This window comes from Lynx rufus, unplaced genomic scaffold, assembly GCF_022079265.1.
Source record: "Lynx rufus isolate CCGP_SWC_20201006 ecotype Redwood Valley unplaced genomic scaffold, mLynRuf1.p SCAF_5, whole genome shotgun sequence".
In the NCBI taxonomy this organism is placed as follows: Eukaryota; Metazoa; Chordata; class Mammalia; order Carnivora; family Felidae; genus Lynx; species Lynx rufus.
In genome coordinates this window covers 38,629,013-38,648,208 of record NW_025814867.1, presented here as the reverse complement: position 1 = coordinate 38,648,208, position 19,196 = coordinate 38,629,013, and the positions used below count along the sequence as shown (strand labels likewise).

Sequence of the window (19,196 nt, the reverse complement as noted above, 5' to 3'; positions counted from 1 at the left end):
AAGGACCTTAATATGGGTTTGCTTTTCCATTTTTTTTTCCTGCAAAGCACAACACTTTACAAAAAGAAAACACATCAAAGGCAATCCTTTTCTTGCATACATTTCAGGGTTCCATTTGAGATCCACATTCATCTTCCTTATCCAATTACATGATCAAAGTAGAAGTGTTTGGCCTACTTTAATGCTTTAAAGACGTCCAGGGAAAAAAGTAAGAACATTTAAAACTACCTTTTTTAAGCCACACATCTTCGTGTAGAAGAAATGGAATCCATTCCACCCTCCCCACACACCTCCCACCCCCCACCCCCACTTAGCTAGTCTCTAGATACAAAAAGTCAAATCAGAAAGTTAACATGTTCTAATCATCCAAACCATAAAGCGTCAGTTACATCTCTGTAAAATCCAATCTAATCTCAAGTCAGCATGTCTAGTGTACTTTTTGCTTTCTATACTGCTACAAAATCCCTAACAGTACCTATTGCAAAACTCTTGATTTTCCTGATTAGTTTTAAAGACCTCATAATTAAAATAAAAACTGTAAAAAAAATCCTGAAATACTACTTTATTTGTCTCCCCAAAAGTGGTTCTAGCATGTCTGTTCATTTTAATGCTACAATACAGATTCATATTTCCTAAAATAGGATGCACCTTGTCCTTCATATTAACACTCTGGGATTTGAGGCCCTGGTTAAAAAAAAAAATAGCAAATGCAGCGTCCTCAAAAATATTTAAGTGAGCAGACTGCCTATTGGCGGATTGATTTTTCTCTATGGAAATAAATCTGTCGGCAGCCACCAGAATTGGGGTCTAAAAGATGACCTCGGGCAGCTGCTGCCATTTGTTTCAGTGGGAAAATGAGGGTTTTGTCTCTCCCCAGGGGTTAATACTGTGATGCTCTAAGCATCGTCTGGGCTCTGTTTCTGAAGGGTTACACTGGAGAGGAGGAATGCTTTGTGGTTTATGACAAGATCACAGCAGAATATTTTGTGCACGCTGTGATTTGTATTGCCCATTTGTGCACAGGCCATAAAAGTGCACTTTTTATCAGGAGCATTTGTGAATATATAACAGCACTGAAGACATATGGCCACTAAATAATTCACAGTTATCTATCTCCTCAGCAGATTCCTTATACACCTACCATGTTTTAATGCCTAGTTTGCTCAAAAACAATATTCTTTATGACCCTTCCAATATAAAAATGTTTACTGACTGGCAACAATATATTGATACCATGGGATTGGGCTGTAAGGAAAAGGAAAGCTTTCTACTTTCTCCACCTCTCCCTGTTCTCATTTGTTTCTTCTGAACTCTTCCAGCCATCACCTAACCTCACAGAAGAAGGTGCCCTCCTCAAATGTGGGTGATAACTTCTGACTTCTGGTATTTGGGCTATAAGAGGGAAGTCACTGACTAACCTTCACCCTCTTTTCTTTTCAGTTCTATATCCATTTACAGTCCCAAGGAGAATCCAAATGCGTTTGATGCTGCAGCATTCTTCCAGTCCGTGGGGAATTTCCTGGGGATCTTCGCTGGCTCGTTTGCAATGGGGTCTGCATATGCTGTTGTCACAGCACTGATATCCTTTGTGTGTGTGTGTGTGCAAAGCTGGGGACTGTTAAGAGCTGTCAGTGTCCCTGGAATGTTTCTGAGGATGGACAATCTCTAGGCTATGAATGGCTAGATAGTCTGGTTCAAGTGTGATACAATTCCACTGGGGCCATCTTAGTTCTGAGTCATCCTTGAGGCACAGTTTGGTACCAGCAGCACAGAGGCCCAGGCTCTTTTCTTGTCCAAGGCCTGTTCTAGCACCGCTGATACTGTCTGACCCTAGGATAGCAACAGTCCTAAAAAACTGCCACCTAGGAAAATAGTTGGACATGATCTGGATTGGCTATATCAGGGCCAAGAGAAAAAGCTGAAAATTCGAAGTCAAGAACAAGACAGGATTGACCAGGGGTGATTAACTGGGTATCTTCTTCTTCCTTTTCAAACTTCTGTCAATCAGTAGATCACAGGGCTGGCCAAGGCAAAGATCACTGTATATTTAAAGAAGCATTTCTGGCTATTTTACAGAAGAAGACCTGCAAGAAAGGCAGCAATGACATGTTTGCCATATACGGGCAATTGTGTCATGTCTCATTCCCTCTTATGCAGTAGTAGGGTAGGAGAATGGGTAGAGTTCCTAGAGGACTTGAGCCAGAGATTGAAGCTGGTCTAGTGAGAGGTTCAGTCAGAGCAGTTGGATGGGACAAAAGTAAGTTAGAGTTGAGGAAGAAAGCCAGAAAGCTGATGTCAAGTATGAGGGCCTAGCAGAAGCCATCCAAAGAGGCAGGACAAAGGATCAAAGACCAAAGATGTTGGGGAAAAGAGAAAGAAGAAGGGTGCAAGAAGGGTCAAGTCTCTAGCAAAGAAAGCAAAATGTTAGGTTCTTTTTTATGGGGACTGACCCAGAGCAGAGTTTCACTGAGCAGCTGCTAAAAGGTTAGGTCCTACTAAGGGTTTCTAACATAAGTCAGAAGATAATAAAATACGGACTCTGCCTTCAATTAGTAACAAACTTGGAAGGACAAGGGCTGCAATAAGAGTTGTTTAGAAGGTGAGTTGCAAAGCCACAGCCAACTTATTAGGATGCTAAAAATACAGATGTGGATGGGTCCATTGTTTCTTGAATAGTCCAAAAGACTCTTGGCCAACCTTATAATTCTGAAAAATAATTTTAAAAGCAGTATTTACATGCAGATAGCAGTGTAGGCTGAGCCTTAAATATAGGTAGGATATAAACAAGGCTATGTGATAAGTGATTCAGGAGAAAACCAGCATTCATTAAGGTATGGGGATGGGGTTAATGTGGTACATGCAGATGTGCCTGAGAGGACCACAGGGCTCAGGCTGGTGAGCAGTGGAAGATGATACATAAATGGGTTGGAATCACCTTGTGAAGTATCTTGGAGTATTATTCAGAGAAATCTGAGCTTCATTCTATAGTCTACAGTTAGCTACTGAAGGTTTCTGCTCAGGAGAGTGATGTATTGAAAGTCCCATTTTTAAACAATAAGTAAGAAACAGGTTCACAGGACAAATCAGAAAAAGAAGATTAGAATCATCAAGAAGGAGACTAATGTTTAAAAGAATCTCTAGGACTTAATGATTGGAAGAGGAGAGACTCAAAGGCCACTCCAAGTTTTATCCCAGAAATCCTAGAGAGTATCAATTCCATTGACAAAGAAATAAAGTAACTCAGAAAAAGTAGGGCTGATTCCTAATAAAAATAATGATAATAATCTAATGATTAATATCAGAACTTATGATATGTAAAGCCTTTATTTGTTTTATACACTATACCTCCTTTACCCTGACAATGATGGTATCATGCAGATATTTTAATTTTATTGGACACTGAAGCTTAGAAAGGTCAAGGTAATACCCAGTGTCCTGCTGCTTGTAAGAATTGGAGCCAAAATTCAAACCCAAGATTGAAACCAAGAGACAGACCCAGAGACAGACCATGCTCTTTATCACTAATCCCTATTGCCTCTTGATTATTAAGTGGAATTATGATGGAGGCCACATGTTGTTTTGAATAAGTAATGGCAATGGTGATAGCAACATTTAATGAATGTCTAGCATGTGCCAAGGACTTTATATATATATCTCTCTTCATTTGAATCAACCCTGTAAGATAGGCTGTTATTATCCTCATTTTACACATGAGGAAACTGAGGCTCAAGGAGGTTAAGTAGCTCCTCTGGGTCACATATCAATAATAGTGGACACAATTATTATTATTATTATTATTATTGTAACATTTGTTGAGAACTTTACCATTTGCCAGCCATTGTCATTAGCATTTTGCTAATGGATTTTCTCATATAGCTTTTATAATAACACTGGGAAGGAGATACAGTTATTATCTCAATTTTACAGCTAAAGAAACTGACACATAAAGGTTAAACAACTTGTCTGAAGCTAGGAGATTTCAGGGCCAGGATTTAAACCCATGTCTTTTGGCTCCAGAGCCTGCCCTAGGTGGAAGAGCTGAAATTGGAACTCTTCTCCACCTGGCATGAAGGCAATGTATGGACACATAAGTAAATAAGGTGGTAAGGGAAGGGAAAAAGTTCCTGGAGTTTGGAAGTCTTCCATGAGATTGGATCAGATCTGGAAAAAATGGTGGAGAGATGGAAGGGACAGGGGCTCAGTCTCAGTGGGAGAATCTGTCACGCAGCATCAATGGCCTTGCCTCTCACAAATTCAGGCTGCAGAGGAGACAGGTGTGCAACCATCCCCTCCATCATCATAACCTTGATACATTGTCCATAATGAGGCAATGCTCCTCAGGGCATAGGTCCCTGGGCTCTATGCAAGCTGGGGTCTTGACCCAGAACTGAATTACTTTCTGGACAAGGTTGAAAGAGAAGAATGTCCTATGTCCATTTGATATACCGTTACTCAAAGTGGCCTAAGCCTTCTCTACGATAACGTAAAAGAGGGAATTCAGAAGAACAAACCCCATTAAAAACAAAGCCTACCCTCCAAGTCACAAGAAGGATTGCTGGAAAAGGGTCCAGCCCATGTTTTCTTCCAGATAAAGAATTGCTCCTAGGTGTTAACTGAATCTGATTCCAGGAAAGATGTTTTACAGAATGAATTAATTTAAATCACACTAATAGAAAAATTTATATATTCCTTGTTGCATACCAAGCACTCTTAACACATAATGACTGGTTTATATACCTGGGAGGTAGGTTACATGATTATCCCCATTTTCAGACAGGGAAACCAAGATACAAAATGGCTATGGAGCATGGCGAAGAAGCTGATACAGTGAAGTGGAGTTGGCTTCCAAAGGCTACACTCCCAACCATGGTGTTATTTTGCTTATCCTTGGCATTTTGTGCTTTCTAAAACTTTGCAAAAACGTTTTAAATATTCATCTCATTTTACTCTGCACACTTGATGCAGATAATTCACATAGGATAGAAATGAGGCTCAGAGAGGTTAACATATTGCTCAGAAATCACACAGCCAGCAACTAGCAAAGCCAAGACTCAGACCTTGATCTTCTGCCCCAGGGGTCATGCTTTTCGCTTCCCTGCCCTACTGCTAAACATCTCTTAATGTGGAATCTCTTTAGATTTTTTTTTCTTGAAGCATAAAAATGCCACATAACATATCCTTATTTGTGAGGGCTCTTTTTTTTTTTTTTTTTTTTTGCCTAACTGTAGGCATAGTTGCGATGTGACCCTTTTCCATCGATCACCTATTCCTAATCATCTTCCTATAATCCCTTCCCTGCATGATTTGGGTCACTATGCCTTTGCTCTATATGTAATTTATAGGCTATTTATTGACCAAGTGTCATCTCAGCCAGAATGAACCATCGCCTGCCAAAGGGCTTCTTGCCTGACCTAGAAATGATATACTTTTTCCCCTAGCCTACTTATACTAAGATGGCATGGGTATCTTCCCTATCACTGAATGTGAATGTTGCTCTGATCCTATTTCCATCCCCAGGAGAGGAGTCTTTAAGGTGATCTGTCCACGGCTTATGGCTCTCCAGGGAGCAGTGACCTCCTTTGGTGCTGACGTATTTGAAGCACCTCACCCTGCTTTACTTTCCATGGCTTTGTTTTGCCTCATCTGCTGCAGGCTCCGAGAGGCACACCCCAAGGACCAAGGCCAAATTCAGGAGGTTTTGTACCCACAGTTAGGTGATTTTATCTTCTTAGTAAGACACCTTTTTTTAAATTGGAACACAGGTTTGCATTTTTACTGGAGTGTTCAGCCCCCAGTGAGGCATGAAACTCATGCTGGCCTTCAAAGCAGTCCCAGTGAGACCTACAGCCTCCCAGTCAGGTCTGAAAATCAGTGCTCTTCTTCGAAACCGATCACAACGAGATTAGTTTTCCTCAGCCAAGGAGGAGATTTCGCTTTCAAAGCATTTGTTTCCCTTAACGTGTCTTTGTCACTTGACCAAATTTACCAAACTGTGTGAGTTCCCTATGCTGGAAACAGGCCTGTTTTTCCTCCTGTCTTGGAGCGCCTTCCTGTCTGCTGAGGCTGCCGGCCTGACAGGTCAGTGCTGCATTCTGCACAGCAAATTGGATGCGTGATATGTGTATGTGCTCCCATGCGTATGCCTGCCTGACCCAGCAGGAGGTGCGATGGACTCTCTCCAAGATGGGTTTGTGTCTGAATCAGCCTTTGCTCGGTACCCTGGGGGAGGGGGGAGGATAATAACTCATCCATTTCGTATGCAAAAACTTAACGGAAAGCCTCCAAAATGCTATTTCCTCTTCTCTGTCACTGGTCAGGAGGGTATGTTAAAATCTACAAATGACTGATTTATAGAGGTGATGGACGACTTTACAAATGGAAGTCTACTCACAACGTGAAGGGGTGCACAAGTGCTTTATAGAAAAGGGTGGTGGTTTTCCATTGGCTGCTAACAGCAAGTAGGCAGTAGAGGCAGCCGGCCCAGGGCGTGCACATTTCCACCCACACCAGCGTTGAGAATCTTTGCATACAGAAAACAAAGAGCTAACGTGGCGGTTCTACAATTTAATATCTCTTACCATAGAAAGTTTATATATAGAATCCTCTGAGGCAGAGCAGTTAATAGAGAAAGGGGCAGTCCCTAATGTCCCAAGGGCCATGGATCCTGTGATCTGGATTCGGCAATTAGATTGCCTTTCTGCAACAGCAAGGATTTGCGCTTGGATAGCTGCAACGATTGGGTGCCTTTCCATGTAGAAGAATCACTGTGGCTCTGAGCAAAATGTCAAAGCTGTTTCTCTCCTTTGGCCTAGTTCCCTGCTTCTCCCAGGTTTCAGCCCTTGATCCCTTGCTGTTCCCTACTGTTGTCATCTTAATTGACATTCAAGTGGTGAGATTCTTCACCCCACTCCAAGTATTCACTGGTAACAAGGTATGCCTCTCTGGCTATTTGCATTTTATTAGGTGGTACTTTAAGTCTAAATAATAATAAAAGTTGACATATACTGAAGGTGTACCATGAGCCAAGTGCTAGCTAACCGCCTTTCATGCACATCCTTGCTCATTCACAGGACTCAAAGTTAGGGCCTACACCCAGGCCACTCAGCCAACAGTAAGTGATGGAGCTGAGATTTAAAACTAGGAGATTTGATTCCACAGTTAGGCTCTTGGGCATGAAGCGTTGCTATCTTGAATGAAATTCCATCTGTGGAATATCAGGCAAGCCCTCATGAGAAGGAAGATATTTGGTGTCTCAGGAGCCTGCCTGGTCCACTTGGTCATAGATTGGTTTTGGCTCTCCTGTGAAATGCTTGGCACATCTTTCTTGTAATGATAACCTGTTGTTCTGGACAGCTGACCCAACTTACTGCAGAGTCACAGGGGCCAAGCTATTCCCCACAACTCTGAAGGTGTCTGTTGCTGATGCAGACAGCCACCCTGCCAGTTCTTAGGGTAGTGTATACCAAGGCTACATTACCAGAGTCCACCCTACCGGCCCTTATATCCAAATCATCACAACACAATGTTATGTTAGTGCTTTCCACTGTTGGTAGGGAGGTTGCTAAAGAGCTTATTCATTCCAGAGAAAAAGATCAATTGTGTCCCTTAAAATAATGAAGGTAAAAAAAATTTACATCAGCCATTCAAAATAATTCTGGTTCCCTTTTCTCCAGATTCTATGCCCTTTTCACTACTCAACATGTTGTAAAAGGTAAGCAAGGTTAACAATAAGAATACATATCTGACCGGGGTGCCTGGGTGGCGCAGTCGGTTAAGCGTCCGACTTCAGCCAGGTCACGATCTCGCACTCCGTGAGTTCGAGCCCCGCGTCAGGCTCTGGGCTGATGGCTCAGAGCCTGGAGACTGTTTCCGATTCTGTGTCTCCCTCTCTCTCTGCCCCTCCCCCGTTCATGCTCTGTCTCTCTCTGTCCCAAAAATAAATAAACATTGAAAAAAAAAAAAGAATACATATTTGACCTTCTAGAAAGGTAAAGAAATCTCTTAACTCACCTGCTATTTTGAAGTCTACTTTTGAACATTGTAATAAACACACACACCAATACCTAAAAATTGTTTGTTTTCATGTGTGAAAATTGTCTTTCTAGTTTCTGATCCATTTCAGCAAGATCTTGTTCTAGTAACTACTTAAAAGATTATAGTCCTTGTACAGATTGCTGGTTTACCTGTCCATTTCTCTTTTGCCACCCTTTTCTACCTGATATCCTTATTGGATGCCACACAGACCACCTCATGGGATGGGTGAATGTATGTGTGGGCCATGGTAGTGGAAAGACCCAAATGTCCACAGCTGCACCCAAGAACACACTCACGTCAGAGAAGTATTCCAGATTAAGCAATGTGCCTAACAAGTATTTGATAGAAACCAAACTCTAGGTGTAAGCATTTTCTACTGCCAAATACCAAGCCCGGTTAGTCTAAATTACTAATGTGTCTGTCTGTTTGTTTGTTTGTTTGTTTGTTTATTATTTAATCCTTGCCTATTTCCAGATTGGATTTGAGACAGTTCATAACATGAGCCATGCATATCATGGGACCATTTAGTTGAGAGTAAATACTCAAGTGCTTTGGGATAGAGTTTTTCTGCAAAATTAGACAGCTGTTCATTGCTGTGGTTTGGCAATAAATAATTACTCTGGGCTTTCTGGCAGCCAAAGCCAAAAGGGAAAGATGATGAGTTATACAGGAATAATACAACATTATAAAAGGAAATCATACTTATTTCTAAAAATGGGCAAACTTTTTTCCAGTACTAAAATTTTAGGAGAATTTATCACATGTATCCCTGTATAAGAGACCTTTGAACACCATAGGGGACAATATTTTTAATAATAGTTTAGGGAAGATGAACATGTATTCTTTATGTAGTAATTTCTCAGACCAACTTCAAAGAAAATCTGAGAGAGTGGCATCAAATTATAATTATCTAAGGGTGGGCACCGGGTGGCTCAATCAGTTAGGTGTCTGACTTTGGCTCAGGTCATGATCTCATAGTTTGTGAGTTTGAGCCCACTCCAGGCTCTGTGCTGACAGCTTGGAGCCTGAAGCCTGCTTCAGATTCTGTGTCTCCTTCTCTCTCTACCTCTCCCCTGCTCATGCTTTGTCTGTCTCTCTCTCTCTCTCTCTCTCTCTCTCTCAAAAATAAATAAACATTAAAATAATAATAATAAAAACATAATTATCTAATGTTATTTCTGGTAATGATACAATCCTTTTAGTTCTAATCCACAAGTAAACTAAGATATTGCAAAGCTAAAATCTAGAAAACTTTCTAAAAAGTGTATAACAAATGAATATGTGACAACAAATATAAGGAACTAAGTGGAATAAGCTATTATAAACAGTTGATGAGTAACCATGGAGGTAACCAGCAATCCTGGGGCCTTGTCTGCATTCATGAACAACCCATCATGTAGGTCCTAGGGATGGTGCTTACATGCACTGGTTTCTCAGCAGAATACCCCCAACCCTGACATTTCAAAGTGGTGCTCCAGGATGCCCACCAAGTGAGCAGGGTGCTAGGCTTGTCATCCCTACACTATCCCTTTTATTGGTTCCATCAATTGGGTTTTCACATAAGATTTCTTTTGAAAAAAGGATTTCTGTTACTTTAAACAAAGTATGTCTGTTTTTCTACCAAATTAATACATAAACATTATAGAAAATTTAGAAAGTATAGATTCACAGAAGGACATGATATTTGAATTACCTGTTTTCTTACTCAATAACTATTGTTAATATGCATCTAATTATATGCATCTAATTATATGCATATACATACATTTAATTAAATATATACATTCATGCATAATATAATTATACTTTTTAAGTTTGAAGTAACTTGCTTTTTACACTCAAGAATTTATAGTGACTATTTTTCATGATATTCTTCTCTATTATTTAATGGATGCTTAATAGGATATCCTATTAACTTGCCATAATTATTCCCCTCCTTTTGATTGTTTATACTTTTCAGTATTATACATATGATTGCCATGATCATCCTTATAGACTGATGTATTCACTTCTATTACTGGGTTAAAAGGAAGGCCAAAATCTTAATGTCTTGGAAAAATTCATCCAAATTATCTTCCAGAAAATTTGTAACCCTTTATACTTCCACAAACAATGAAAGAGACCTCATTTACTTACATCTTTACCATACGAAATCGTACCCATCCTTGCTAATTTGATAATCAGCCTCCATTTCATTGTGATTTACATTTATTATATTTGTACCAAAGAAAGCATTTTAGTTTCATGTCATGGGCAATTTATATTTCTCCTTTGGTGAACTACCTATTTCTGCCCTTAGTCCTTTTTCCTACTGAGATGCTTATGGTTGTCACATTGAATTTTAGAAGCTTTTTATTTCTTTAAAAAATTAACCTTTTGACTGTCACATAAGCTATAAATATTCTCCAATTTGTGGTTTTATCTTTTAAATATGTTATATTTTGTTTGCTTAGTAAAGGAAAAAGATAGTATGGACATTTTTAAGTTTATGTGGTTAATTTTATCTCCTCCTTAAAAAGCCTAAGATTTTATTAATTTTTGCATGGAAAGCCCAAGTGTTTACTAATGATAATATGTACTTTCTGTTAATAATTTTATTTTTGCATTGGAATCCAACTGAAATTTGTTTTGATATGTAGTACAGGATATAGTAGGGACTTGATCATCTTCCTAGAAGGTTATCCATTCACCCTAACACACTTCAAGTGTAACCTATGTATTTATGATATAATGTCCATGTCTGTAGGTACATAAATGTGTATGCAGGTTCTGGGCTTTCTATTGTACCACTGAGATTTTGGTCTTCACTGTTTTGATAATTTCAGTGGTGCCTGGGTGACTCAGTCAGGTAAGCGTCCAACTCTAGATCTTGGCTCAGGTTATTATCTCACAGTTCATGAGTTCAATCCCTGAATTGGGCTCTGTGCTGATGGCCTGAAGCCTGCTTGGGATTTTGTGTCTCCTTCTCTCTGCCCCTCCCCCAGTGGTGCAAGCTCTCTCTCTCTCTCTCTCTCTCTCTCTCTCTCTCTCGCATGTGCACACTCTCTCAAAATAAACGTAAAAACAGAAACTTAAAAAATTTACCCTTTACAGCTTCATTGTTCATTTTACTATCTAGTAGCTCCATCCCTCACCCCCTTTCCTCATTTCCGAGAGCTTCTTTGCTATACTCACGTCTCTATTATTCCAGATGGACTTGAAAGTAACTGTTAAGTTTCAAGCAGAAAATAACTTTGGGATTATGATTGTGGTTGCATTAAATTTTTAGATTAATTTGAGAAGTGGTGTTTTTACAATGCTGAGTCTTCCCACCCAGGAATATGTTACATCTCTCCATTTATTCAAGTCATCTTTTATGATCCTTAGTAAATTTTTATAGTTGTCGTCACACTCCAACTACAAATTTCTTCTTAAGTACTTTTTAAACTATCTTATATTGGAGGGTATGCGGATGAATCAAAACTTCTTCCGTTATAGTTTTTAACTGGCTACTGTTTGTTTATGTGCATCTAGACTTCACTAGGCTATTCAATCTATTCCCTGTAGTTCTGAAATCTAGAACTAGAGCTAATGGGTAGAATTAGGATTGATAGGCCAAAGTTACATCAGACTGTCAGATCTGTGAGGGCTGTATTAGCACCAAGAGTATGACTGAAGCCTTCTGGGCACTCACTATCTTTTCAGCAATTGAATGAATGATTTTAGCTCAACAAGAGGAAAAATTTCCAAAATCTGAATAACAGATTGCTTTATAAGGTAATGAGTGACCTGTGCCTGATAACATTCTTAAAGATTGTATATGTCCACTGGTCAGTATATTCCAGAGCAGATTTATACATCAACTAAAGAATATATCAGAAATCACACTAATCAGAAATTTCGTTTGCTTCACTATTAAGTTAAAATACAGATATATAGACCTGAGGAAACAAGAGCCTAGTTGAGAAGAATATAATAGACATACATTGATTTGGGCTACCATCACCCATTCTCCTCTTCACTGTAATAGCATCCTGTTGTTGCTTAGAAAACTACCCCTCCTTCAGCAGATACCATCTTGTTGATCAAAGTGTCCCAGCCTCCCCTGCCAAAGAGAATAGGGACATCTGAAGCAAGGTCAATCAGACACTCTTTGCCTAGGATGTGATCCTTTAAGGGAGATAGAAGGATGTATGATTGTTGGCACCTGTTCTTTCCAACAGCAAAGCCCTGTTGAAACCCCCTATTTATTCCTGACAAAGATTCCTGGGGCTGCCTTTGTACATTTTTTCTCAGAGCTATCACTCTTCCCTCCAATAAATTCTTTTCTGATGACAGTAGCCAGAATTAGTGTTTATTGCTTGCAAACAAAGAAACCTAAATGGTACAAGGGAAGGAATTATCCATGATGTATTTCCACAAAAGAAACTGAATAACTTGGTGACAGATCAGAAGGGAAAGAGGCTCAAAGACAGCGCAGCCTCTAGGCTAGGACACTTGGGACCCTCTTATGCCAGATGCACAGTCATAGGCAAACAAAAAGGATCAAGCTTTTAAAGACAGTTTGCACAGTGTTCATTATCATTTTCGATTCAGCTTCTTATAAGATTCATTATGAACACTCCAGTGTGAGGGGAGCTTGCTCATTACCACATCTTCTGCTTTCACTTTCAGTTGTTACTAATTTGATGATGATCATTTGATTTATTTTGATTATCTTTTACTTCAAGGGCCACATTTGCAGCCGCCTCATCTCAGTCACTTGGAAATTGCACCTGCAAGTGTTCAATAGTCATATAGAAGAACTTAGTTTTATAGAAACAAGTGGCTTTTAGACATGCAAATGAATGTTCTGATTTCTATTAGCCAGAAGTTTGGTTCTCTGCTGTTGGAAATATACAAGTGTAGTTTGAGAAAACTTTCATTTGGGAAGACTGGGCAAAATGTCAAATGCAAGGAAGAAGTCTTTCTAGAGAATGGGAGTATGTAGATAGAAATGGACTTTAGGGAGTTCTTTCAAGCCAGGAGAGCATAGAAAGAAGAGAATGTATATGGATGTGTCCACTCAACTTACAAAATCAGCCACTTAGGGATATGTCTCTGGTTTCTGGCTCTTTGGCTCACTTGCTGAGGGATTGGGATAAGTCATCCTATCCACTGGTATCTCAATTTTCTTTACTGCTAAGGTAAAAGGATTTTATTATTTTGTAATGGAAAGACATTGTACAGGTACAAAATGTGGCTTTTGAGTAAATACATGACCCCAAGGTGTTCTCTCTATGAGGTACCCGATACACATGCATACCTAATTTCTGATCAGGTAGAATTTTTCTTGTGCAGAGTTCTATTTTCTAAAAGTCATTAGGTTACTGAGCCATTATTTAAATTGAATATTGAAAATAATTTGGCAGTATTATTTATAGCATAATCTCTAATGGAATTGAATCCTGTGATAGAAGCTGCTTTTCAGTTTATAAAGATAACCAAAAAGCACAGCTGGACAGGTTGTTTGAGAATTCATTTTTATAATCTGTTTCCCAGCTGAGGCTTTGGGGGTCAGGTTTTTGCCAGAAGCAAACTTACAGGGACTGTCATTAAACACACGAAGAGTATGATTTCTAATGGCAACATTGACACCATGTCTAATGATTTCTCTGCTTCCGGGCACTGCTGTAATAAAAGCAGGTTCCATTTTTAGATTCCTAAGGCATATTTTATATCCACTGAAGGCAAAGGAGGGGGAGGAAGGCCACTGGCACACCTCATTTTCTCATACAAAAAGTTAAACGGTATAGTTTGCTGTTTACTCACCTTAGAATCATCTCCATCTACAAAAAAAAAAAAAATGTAAAAATCTGAAAGAAAAAAAAAAAACAACTCCTGATTACTAAGTAATGCTATTGGGCTTTGCAGTCTGATTCTAGAGAGTAAGAAACTCTGAAAAACTTTTTAAATGTAGAAGGGTGAAAACAAATGATGCTCTGGCACATTTACGAAGGAATTAACCAGGATGTCTGAAGGCAGCACTCAACACACAAAAACATCAGGCACAACATAAACAGTTAATTCATCTCAAGCCCATCACCCAGTCATGTTCTCTTGTTGGTCTCAAATGACAAGGACCTAATTACATTGTCATGATAAGGAAAATTTGAAGCTTGGAAGCTAAGGTTCTGCTTATCTGTCAGGTCAGTTCTTGAAAGGCTTTTATAGGGTAAGTAGTCAGGAAAAGGAGAACTTGGGAAAGTCTTTCTCATTTACAATAGACAAGGAAGAAAGATTACCAAATGAAGTGACTGTTACTGGACATGTTGAGACTTTACTTGATCTAAGTAAGTTGGCTCATTACTTCTTACCTCCATCCTCTCTCAGCTTGGCAAAAATTTGTCTGAAACTCTTAAGAAGGCTTTAGCTTAGAGGTGGATGTGTTCCATTTGGCTTGCCAGTGATGCATTGCATGAATTGGTGGAAAATATATTTCTGGATCTCAGTAAATAAAACAAATCACTGGGAGGGGACTTGGTGTGAATTGTTTCTTAAAACATATCTGGCCAGTTTTTGCTTCTAAGGACATGTCATTAGCTGACATCTCTTTGCTTAAAACTGCTCATGCTTTCATATTGACAGAACCACATGAATCCATTTAATTAGCCAACAATTCACTAACACATGAGGTGCACTAAAAACAAATGAGTGTTTTCCAAGCCAAAAAATAAAACCTGGAGGCTCAGAATATTAGGCATTCAAACTGTAGTAATAGGCACCCAAAATTCTCAAGGGGCTTAGTTAACCACACTGAACCAAGGGCAAACACGCAATGTTGCCATCTCAATAAACACAGGTGTAAAGTGCATCTCCTCACATAATAACTCATTAACTCACAGCTGCACTTTCTTGAACTGAATAGCTCATCATTTCAATATTCAAACAGCCTTGCACATGTAACTTGAGTAGTGGACAAATTTACCCCTGCTTTCTTCACTGTAAATGTTTTCAGTCAATGTTTAATGTCTCCTCATGACCCCAGTAGGCATAGGGGGGAAAAAAGAAAGTTCTTTTACAAAACCCATTTTCTTCATAGGCATGTAGAAAATTGTCACAAAATAGATGGCACAAATATGTAACATGTAGGTGAAGGAGAAAGAAGAGTCAAGGATAACTCCAAGTCCCTATATCAACTGGATCAATGGTTTATTTCACCAAAATGGGGAATATACATGCAACAGAAAGAGACAAACAAAAATTACTTCATTCAAAAGTCTCCTAGATGCTACAGAAATGTGGAAACTACATAGAAGGATATAGTGGGCAATTGGACATGGAAATCTTGAGTGACATTGTTCATTAGAGATTTAAGTGACTTTGGTGCAAATGTGCTAGCTGATTCCAAGGAAATGAAAACTGAAAAGAGGGTAAGCTTGATGAACACCAATGCTTGAGATGGAATGCCAGAGATATAAGTGAAAAAGTGTTTTTCTTCTTCTCCAGACCTCAGTTTAATTTGCATAAATACCCTCTGCTACATTTTGAAGGATATTTTTGTTTTAAATGGAAATTTATAAACCTTGTAACATAGACAGGAAGTAACTCTTAAATGCATGCCTATACTGCATTGGAAAAAAACAGAAATAAGAACATAGATTCATGCTGTTTTCTGTATTGATGTCCTTGTATTCCACAGACTCATGATTAATCTGCCAACTGTGGTGTTGCCAAATATGGTGAACTAGACAGTAATCGTACTCTTTGGAAACTTGGAATCTTTCATATTCCCTGAAGGAGTTTTCCATTTCGTTAAATCTTTGACTTCTCAGTTCCAGGTTCACGTTCAGCAGTGGTGGTAGGAAACCTGTCAGAAATGTCTCTTTTTACTAGATCAAAAACAAATAAAAGTATGGCATGGAAAAATAACCCATCAACTTTAAAACCCCTCAGAGTACCATCTGAGAGCAAGACACATTTTTTTCTCTCTCTCACTCTCTTTCTGTGTTCTGATAATATAATCAATATTTCCTGTCCAAAAATGCAATATTCTTCACTCTTAGAAACCCCTCAAGTCTGCATTTAATGTCAAAGAAAATCGTGCTCCTTGTGACAGACGTTTGTTTTTCCGCTTTTGTATCTGAGGGCTTCATCAACTTTTAATGAAAAAAGAACTACTGAATAATGTTATCAGTAACAGACTATAGGTGAAGATACTCTTGAATAAGAAAATTTAAATATTAGAAGAAAATGGACCTGCCACTAATAAGTCTAGAAAAACATCTATTTGTATGTGAGGATCAAAAACTAATTTCTCTTGATTCTCTTTTCAAAGCAGATAAATGTTTTTTGAAACAGAGATTCTTTCTTCTGACCAACCTACATTTCTGTGCCTGATGTCTGTGGACACTGTTATGGGAGTTCGGGGGTGATACAAAGAGGGAGTGTAGACCGAGTCCTTGAGATCTAGGGAGACACCCAGTAATCTAGTTGACAGGAAGTCACAGTGAAGCTCTGGAGCCCCATGTAGTTCTTCAATCCGTATACACAGACCTTGAAGCAAATGTAAAAGCTGAACCACTCAGATCACAAATATTTAAGACCAGAAAGTGCTTAGAGGTCATCTAGAGCAGTGTTTGTCAGCGTTTCTTGACACTTATTGGCAAAAAAAATAAAATAAAATAGCTTTATCATGCACCTGTCTGCACACAAGCATAATTGTTTGCCCACAAAGGTACTTACATACTTGAGAATACACAAAAATTCTAATTAAAAACTATGAAGTTTTTATATTTTCTTCCATATTTCAATGTGTTTTCTTATATACTCCAATTTGGTGAATACCATCTTCTTGAATTCATTGAGAAGAAGACAATGGACCAGGCAATGAATCTAAATTGCACAAGTCAGCCACCTAGTTAAGTGGATGAACTGTGACCACATCCCAGGTCTCTTGATGTCCAACCCAGTACATTTTTCCTTATATGATTTACAACCACACACTGAATCTTGCTCAGGTAAGCATATGTTTTATGTATACATGTATACATATACATATACAATATTTAGTAGGACTAATGCTCTCTGAAAGGGTCCAAGAGTGGGAATCAAGGGGAATAGTGTACACGTCACTCCATTAACCAGAAAGTGTTAATTGTCCTATGAAAACTGATCTCAATGGAAAGAATTTACTTGCCAGCAGAATCATTATTTTTTCCCAGAGAATTACAGACCTCCTCATGCTGTTCCCTAAATTTCTTTGCTTGCCAATTAATTTGAATTTAACTGTGTACCTCTTTGTGGTTTCTCAAACAGCTCTTTTAGCTAGTGTCATAAAGTATTGGTTCTAGTTCTTGTTTAAAATTGCATAAATGAGCCCCTGCAGCCAGCCCTTTAGGGATCTTGTACACCACTGTAGTCTCACCGTGCAGTGAAAGGCAATCTTGTGTATACACATGAGTCAGAAAGTATTATTATTTTCTCTAGGCCACTTCTTGATTTCTTTCAGAATTCCTTTTTATTTTAGATCCCAGATATTTTTTGAGCATGTTCCACCCCCTGTGGACCCAGATATATGTACTTATTCCATTCGTCATTGCAACAGGACCCCGTAAATAGAACTTGAATCCAAGATCTTAGGCAGGCAACATAGCAGTTGCATTTAGTGACTGCTTGTTTTTGCAGCAGAGATGGAAATAGAATGACCAATTTTTACTTTTGTTGCAAAGGAAAATGAAATAATACTTTCCTGCACAGGATGGGCATACTGGAGGCTTCACATTTTTATGGATGCCAGGACTAATGAAACATGTAAATTAAATGCTTTTATGCTTATAGTAATTAGTTTGACCATTTTAAGAATACAGTGTAATAACGGTTTCTTTTATTGTATTTTTTATTTAGAAAAATATAATTAATAAACTCAATTTGTATTTATTTCCTAACCTATGATGGAGTAAAACCTAAGTGTGCAGGTAAGCTGCATGCTTCTCATACATGCTCCACGGTCTCCTACCTCGCCCTCTTCACTCACTTGATTTCTTTACTTCTGACCCTGCATCATCAAACTCTTTCTATCTTTCAAAGCCCTAATGCCTCTGCATCTTTTAGGGAAATTTTCCCCATGTCTCTTCCACCTACCACAGCCCAAAAGAAATCACACCGTCTCAGGATTTCTGTTTTCCTGTCTCCTACTACATTATACCTGCTATTAGATGTCTTTGTGTACATGCTGTCTCTGTTAGGAGATAAAAAGCTGCTTGGGATGTCAGACCAGGTTTATTCATCCTTGTGTCCCCCATAGCCATAACCTGTGCTTTGCTCATTGAATGACCTCAGTAGACTAATAGAATTTGAGTAGATGATAGCAGACACCCAAGGTAACTTGCAAAAATCTGGTACCTTCACTGTAGTATTACTGAGAATAGTCTAAGTTTGGATTACTAGGAATAAGGAGTACATTTTCACTTGTTTTTCCTTGATGCGGGAGTTACTGTGGAAGAGATGGCAATAAATAATGATTAAGGGCATAGAATATGCAAGACATGTACTAGAGGCTTTGTACTTCTTCCCCCAGCAGTTTATTAAACCAGAAGTATTGTTGTGTCTATCCACGGAATGAGCTTCTCTAAGTTATTCCTTCTTTTCATGTCTTCTTCCTTTCATCTACTTCTAGTAATTGTAGTAAAACCTTACATGTACTTACTTATTAATGTTTAATTTATGAAGCATGTTAATATCCATCATATGGCTTTATACTCAGAACAGACCTGTAAGACAGATGGGTGCTATCCAAATAAGAAAAATTGTCTCTTAGATGAGTGAAGCCATTGGCCAACATTACTCTTTTTCTATCTGCAGCCATGAACAGAGAGTGAGTGGTACCTGGGCAGGATAAAGCCCTGATGGACCCCAAGCCCTGAGGGGCATGAACCATACAGTTACTTTAAAAATCCTTTTTTTTTTTTAAGTTTACTTATTCATTTTGAGAGAGAGAGCACAAGTAGGGGAGAGGCAGAGAGAGAGAGAATCCCAGGCAGGCTCTGCACCATCAGCATAGAGACTGATGCTGGACTCAAACTCACAAAACTTTGAGATCATGACCTGAGCCAAAATCGAGAGTCAGACACTTAACTGACTGAACCACCCAGGCACCCCTAGAACTCTTAATTTTACTGACCAAATCTAGTTTTTGTATGTTC

General features: G+C 38.8%; 1 protein-coding gene across 2 annotated transcripts in view; it reads left to right on the top strand.

The window, feature by feature from the left end:
- SLC9A9 (solute carrier family 9 member A9) overlaps positions 1-19,196 on the top strand; it is a 571,642-nt gene that overhangs the window by 273,414 nt on the left and 279,032 nt on the right. For both annotated transcript variants that reach the window (XM_047098595.1, XM_047098596.1), the window contains exons 7-8: positions 1,441-1,579; positions 5,973-6,078. In XM_047098595.1, coding sequence (XP_046954551.1) covers positions 1,441-1,579; positions 5,973-6,078 — 245 coding nt within the window. The remainder of the gene's footprint in view (positions 1-1,440; positions 1,580-5,972; positions 6,079-19,196) is intronic.